Here is a 5,971-nt window from a genome sequence, read left to right as displayed (position 1 = left end):
AGACTGGCCCGTGTTAGCCTGAACACCAGTGACAGAGACCGGTGCCTCCCAAGGCCACCACGGCGTCCTGGGCAGCACTCACTGTTGGATCTCCTCCAGCTTTGGTCCACGTCATAGTCTCACAGAACAAGTTAGTCTTTCCATAATATTAACAACCAAGATGGGCTCTCAGACCCAAAGTGCGTTTTTTTCAAGGGGGTTGTTAAAATTTTTCTTCCTCTGAATAGTCTGTCAAGTGGGAACCTAGCAAGCTTAACATAGGACTACTTCGTTTACTCATCTATTCCAGAAATACCAACTGGGTGCTAGCTACATGTGTCTAGCATGGGGCACACAGAGATGTCCCAAAAGACGGAGTCCATCTGGGGAGACCAAAATGCTTATAAGGTCAAAGGATCATAGCAAGATAGGAAGTGCCAAGTGAGAGCTGACCCAGAGTATGCTGAGGGCCAAGAGCTGCGGGTGGGGGCAGCGGCGGGGTGTCTGGGAACGCAGAAAGCAGGGCATCTAGGAAGGTTTCTCATAGGAAGTAGGATCTGAGCGGTGTTTGATGGACAGGAAGCATGAGTCAGTGGGGCAGCCGGGCAATCAGGCTTAGAGAGAGAACTTCCCAAGATGGACAGGGAGGGGCTTAGTGGGGATGAAGGAAGTTGGAGGCTGCTGGGAGGTGAGAAGCATTTCCCCTCCTAGAGACTGCCAATCAGTCGCTGTCTCTAGCAGCCTCCTGACAGCTTGTCTTCTTCATCGGCTTGGAGGCCGAGCAGGTCAACCTCCTGGGGCACGGGGCTGCTGACATGGAGGCCCTTCTGTGGTCACTCTTGCTCTTGCTCCTCCAGGCAGGTGAGAGAGAGAGAGAGAGAGACGGCAGTCCTGGGATGGGAGCGTCTCCGTCCCTCTGCTCTCCTGTCCCGCCGCGGTTTGGGCTAGCAAGGGCTGGGGCTGGATGCTTTGGCTCTTCTGGAGTAGAGAGACTAGGGTGTGGCTGCAGTGCAGGGCCAAGAGGTGAGGAAGCCTGGAATATAGAAGGGGGACCAGCCCACTGCAGCCAATGGTGAAGGAAAAATGTGGAGGGTGAGGGCCAGACAGAAGCCAAGCCCTGGTAGGCGCTCAGGTCAGGTGCGGTGGAGAGCCAGAGAGGCAGCTGGGCACGGGATCGGGCACGGGATCGAGCACGGGCCACGGAAGCCGCGCGGTGGAGACCGGTGGGCCCGCATCGGTGCCCCACCGCCAGGCTCAGCAGTCCAGAGACACGAGCTGGGCTGTTTCCGTCTGTTCTTCCTTTTTCTGCAGCCAAAGGGTATTCTGGAAATGATGTGGCTACAGAAGAAGTAGTTGCGGTCTTTCAGGAGTCCATCAGCCTCCCCCTGGAAATACCAGCCGATGAAGAGGTTGAGGACATCATCTGGTCCTCTTACGGAAGGCTTGCCACCGTGGTTCTGGGGAAGGAGACACAGCTGGCTACCGTCATGGTGGCCAACCCTCGATACGAGGGCCGAGTGAGCTTCCTGGACACCAGCAACTCCCTGCACATCAGCAATCTGAGCTGGGAGGACTCAGGGCCATACCAGGCTCAGGTCAACCTGAGGACATCGCAGATCTCCACCATGCAGCATTACAATCTACGTGTCTACCGTGAGTCTAGGCTGGGAACTCTAGCGCTGCTTGTTTCTGGCTCTCCTGAGCTTTGCACGCAAAGGACCGGTGGTCTCGGGACTGAGTTATGGTTTGAGGGGTGGGGACTGGAAGGTCGAACGTCTCCAGCATGCCCAAGCCCGGTGTCTGAGCTGCGGCCACAGGCGGAGTGACCCACACCAGTGAGGCCCTGGGCATGCGGGCTGTTCCCCTGGACCTTCCCGACGGAGTGGGAGGGGTCCAGAGCTTTGTGTGCAGACCTCCAGGGCCCTTTCTCTCCCACTGAGATTCTGCAACCTGGGGATGGATGCCACCTCTATTTCCGAGCCTTTTATCGTCCTGTGCCATGGGAGGGCTACTAATCAATATCTCCTCTCTACCTGAGCCAGATTTCTCAGTGCCTGTGACACTGACTGATATTTTAACTTGGATCTTGCAGAGACACTGACTAAACTATAAATGCCCCCAGGAGGTGTGATAATATTTTCTGGGATCAAGGAGGCAGAATGGGGTTTGGAGGAAGGTGGGGTGCACAGGTGAGGGGGAGAGAGCAAGGACATGGGGGGCATGTAGAAAATGCCATAGGTAGCTCTTCTCTGCCTTAGCAGCTGCCCGGGGGACCCTGGCACCAGATTTTACGGTGGCTGGGTTATGTTAGTTTCTGTTTACATGAAGAGACCTTCAGAAGGCACACCCGTCACCCCAGGATTGAGGACCTTAAGAGAACAGACCCGACCCCTGATTAGTTGGAGGGTCTTCATGCCCCCCCTTCATCTAGGACGGCTGTCGGAGCCTCGTGTCACCGTGAACTTTGAGATTGCTCAGGAAGATGGCTGCAATATATCTCTGACCTGTTCTGTGGAGAAGGCAGGCCTGGACGTGACCTACAGCTGGATCTCCTGGGAGGATGGCATGGACACAGTCCACGAGAGCTCTGCCCTCAGCACATCCTGGCGGCCGGGGGACAATGCCGTCTCCTACACCTGCAGGGCCAGCAACCCCGTCAGCAGCATCACCTCCCGCCTCATCCCTGCCGGGCTCTTCTGTGCAGGTACCAGGCTCCCAGGGACACCCCCTGAGCGACTGCAGGCCTCCAAGCTACCACCACCTTCCCCCCGTTCTTCCCGGGTGTATACCTGGAACCCAGAACCAGGTATGGGTTCCTATGGGGCCTTGTCCCCTGGACTGGGGCGGGGGCTGGTGCTCCCACCTTCCAAAGGTTCTCGAGTATCTCGCTCAGCTTGAGATTGCTCCTCCCATCTCAGCTCCTGAGCTTCTGTGAGCAGAACACATAGTTCCAGAGACACTGGCAAAGGAATATCAACTGACTGTGAACTTGAGACCCCTCTGTGGGATCTGGGCTGGGTGTCTGCCTCTGTATCTGGACCTCCCGTCCCCCTGGCGAGCCCCTCTCTCCCTCCCTTCTTCTGTCCCCAGATCTCGGCTTTCCTTTGAAGAAGGCGACTTACTTCTGCCTCTTGGCCAAAGGACTGCTTCTTCTCTTGCTCATCGTAATTCTGGCTGCGGGGCTCTGGCTCATCCGAGCCCAGAAACGATGCCAAATGCCAAGGATGAGGAAGCTCAAGAGAAACAGACTCTGGCTGAAGAAGAAGGAGAAGCCCCGTCCCAGCCTGGCCTGAGCGCCCCTGGGGACCCCTGTCCTGAGCACTGCTTCTCCTCAGCCCCTGGGGAGTCCTCCCCCACCCCTCCTGGGCGCTTCTCCTCCCAGGGGGCAGAGGCGTGGGTGTCCAAAGGGCCATACTCCCCAGGTCGGGGGGCATGATTCTCTGGCAATAAAGTCCTATCAGGTGACGGCCACTCTGGAGCAGCTGCGTTTGGTCCTTGGCTGGGTGACTCACCAGCCTGCTTCCCCGACTTCCCTTCCGTACTAGGTGTCCTCCCCCCAGCCCCCGTGCTTTCCACGCTGCCTCTGCTAAGGAGAGTGAGTCCAAAGCCCCCTTCACGACAGTATTTATTCTGCAATGCCTATCCCATTCCCACCAACACACGTAACATGTACACTTCCAACAACAACGTGAGCGATCCCTGTGACCCGAACTGAGTCTGTGACCCCTAAGCAGGAGAGTTCCAAGCACTGAGCAGCCACGGAAGGTGGGGGTCTTCCCACTGAGACCCTTTTGCTCTCAGACTCAGCTTCCGCCCTGGCTCGGTGCAGAGGCTGTGTGGCACAGGGACATGTCGAGCGTCCTGGGCCATCCTCCGTCCTCCCTGGGGGCAGAGTCAAGCCCGATGACCCTCAGTCATCTTCGTTTCTGCCTGACGCTAGGCGCGCTGGGCCTCTGAGGCCGGCCCCAGACGGGTGACAACTTGGCTGGACCGGTAGCTGACGTCTGGACCCCTGACCGCCATTTGTGGTTAGTATCACTGTCCTGGCCTCTTCTCAAGATTTCCATGTCTCAGACCTTCTCTCTGGACTCTTGTCTTGAGTGCATGCCCACCGCCTCCCCACATACCCATCCCGGGCCAAGGCCCTTACGCTGATCCCCCCGAGCAGCCTGAATCCCTCACCCAGGCCTGCTTGGTCATCCTCCCCAGATCCGGTCTTGTGGGTGTTATGCATGCCAGGCAGGTGGGGAAGCGTGAGGGGAGGGCACCAGAGGCCACCCAGGTGACAGGACACATGGGTAGTGAGTGAGCTGGAGGGGGTGGTGTAGGACGTGGTGAGAGCCCTGGGCGGGATCGCAGGAGCTCTGGGCTCCTCTCTGCTACTCGCCTGGGACACTTTGTTCAGCAAACACCCATTCAGGCTCCAATCCCTTTCTACAAGGAGCACTCTCAAGGAGAGGTGGGCATAGGTGGTCCTGAGTGGGCTCTTACAGCGAGGTGGCTATGGAGGTGCAGGAGGGCTGGCTGGTACCCCCTTGGCGTCTCCGTGGAGTCTGAGGGACTAGGGGAGGGCCGGGTGGCAGAAACCATGCCTGACATTCCTCCTGCTCGCCTTCCCCTCTCTCAGTGAGGAAGATGCTGATCTCCAAAGTGACTTCCAAGAAAAGGAATACTGGGCTGTGCAGGGGCAGTGGGATGCATGGGGGAATTGTGGGGACCCAGGACACTGCTTTTGGGAAGACAGGACGAGTGGGCCAGGCACTAGGACACCCGGGAGGAGGGTTCTTTCCGGGTTCCAGACGGGAAAGGAAGCAGGGCCAGGAGGCGAGCAGGGGTTTCCTCCATTTCTATGCAGGAGATGGAGCCCCTTGGGGCCTGGGAAGGAGTTGGTGAGGTTGAGAAACCAGTCCCCAAAGAGCTCCTCAGGTGGGCAACAGATCAACTCTACTACCCCCTGAGGGCCTGAGCCCTTGTCCCCCAGGAAGGCAGTCCTTGCTGCCCCGAGGCTGATTCTCTGCACCTCTGCCCCGCCCCCCCCCCAGAAGTCCCGCCTTCAAAAAGGCCTGAGGTTCAGGACCAAGCCCGCAGCCCCAATTCCTCTAGCCCCTGTAATCCGTTTCTGGAGGCTGACTGGGAAGACACGCAGTGCCGCTGGTTTTTCCTGTATCTCAGGGTCGGGCCCACGGAAAATGAGTAAAGAGATGGACGGTCCCCGTGCAGCTGAACCAGGGCTCTCCCCGGGAGCTGGCAAAGTCTTTCTCCCACCATCTCTGAACAGAGAAGGGCTGAGGCCCCAAACTGTCCGGGGGGAACCTGGAAGGGGAAGGCAGAGCCCCTCAGAAGGTGGAATTGCAGCTCAGGGAGGCCCGGGGCCTCCCACCGGAAGCCAGGAAAAGGATCACCTGGTAGCACTTTGCGAAGTTTGCCTGTCCTTTGAAATAGGTGGAAGCAAATGGGGGTGGGAGTGGAGTGGGGCGAGGGGGGGAGAGTGCTATTTAGGGATCCACTAAGTGTCGGGTACTGGGCTAGCACGGCAGAGGCGGGAAGGACACGCCTGCCCTCAAGGAAGTCTTCCTGCAGTGTGTGAAGATGTAATTACAACGAGGTGTGACATGGGTGTGACACGGGCTGCGGGTGAAGGTGAGGGCCCGGTGGGAGGAGCAAGACCGTGCCCCGGAGGAAGAAGAGGTGAGCACAGTTCTGACCCCAGATTAGCAGGGGGTCCCGGGAAGGGACGTTCTCGCCTGACAGAAGATGAACGGGAAGAAGACGCTGGTTTGTGGGAGAGCACAGTGAGGGACAGCGAGGCCACGCCCGGCAGGGGGACAGGGGCCGAGGTAAGAAGTGGTCTGGAGAGGCCGGGCCCCTTGGACAGACTCAGGGCTGTGGGGACATTGCAGCACGAACAAGACAAGTGCCTCACTCTCCTGGACCTGCAGCCTCAGGGGGACAGAAGACAGGCATGCCCACGGTGAGGGGACAGAAGACAGGC

The 5,971-nt window shown here is 58.5% G+C and overlaps 1 protein-coding gene across 1 annotated transcript; it reads left to right on the top strand.

Moving 5' to 3' along the window:
• The first annotated feature begins 666 nt into the window (after window positions 1–666).
• SLAMF9 (SLAM family member 9) lies at window positions 667–3,444 on the top strand. Its single transcript, XM_025860697.2, has 4 exons — window positions 667–840; window positions 1,291–1,632; window positions 2,411–2,683; window positions 3,070–3,444. The coding sequence occupies exons 1-4, from the start codon at window positions 795–797 to the stop codon at window positions 3,270–3,272; spliced, it is 864 nt and encodes a 287-aa protein (XP_025716482.1). The 5' UTR covers window positions 667–794; the 3' UTR covers window positions 3,273–3,444.
• The last annotated feature ends 2,527 nt before the right edge of the window (window positions 3,445–5,971 follow it).

This window comes from Callorhinus ursinus, unplaced genomic scaffold (genome assembly GCF_003265705.2).
Source record: "Callorhinus ursinus isolate GAN/ISIS: 27379988/994484 unplaced genomic scaffold, GSC_fseal_2.0 scaffold88, whole genome shotgun sequence".
In the NCBI taxonomy this organism is placed as follows: domain Eukaryota; kingdom Metazoa; phylum Chordata; class Mammalia; order Carnivora; family Otariidae; genus Callorhinus; species Callorhinus ursinus.
The sequence above is the reverse complement of the archived record's forward strand: the minus strand, read 5'-3'. Positions and strand labels throughout refer to the sequence as shown.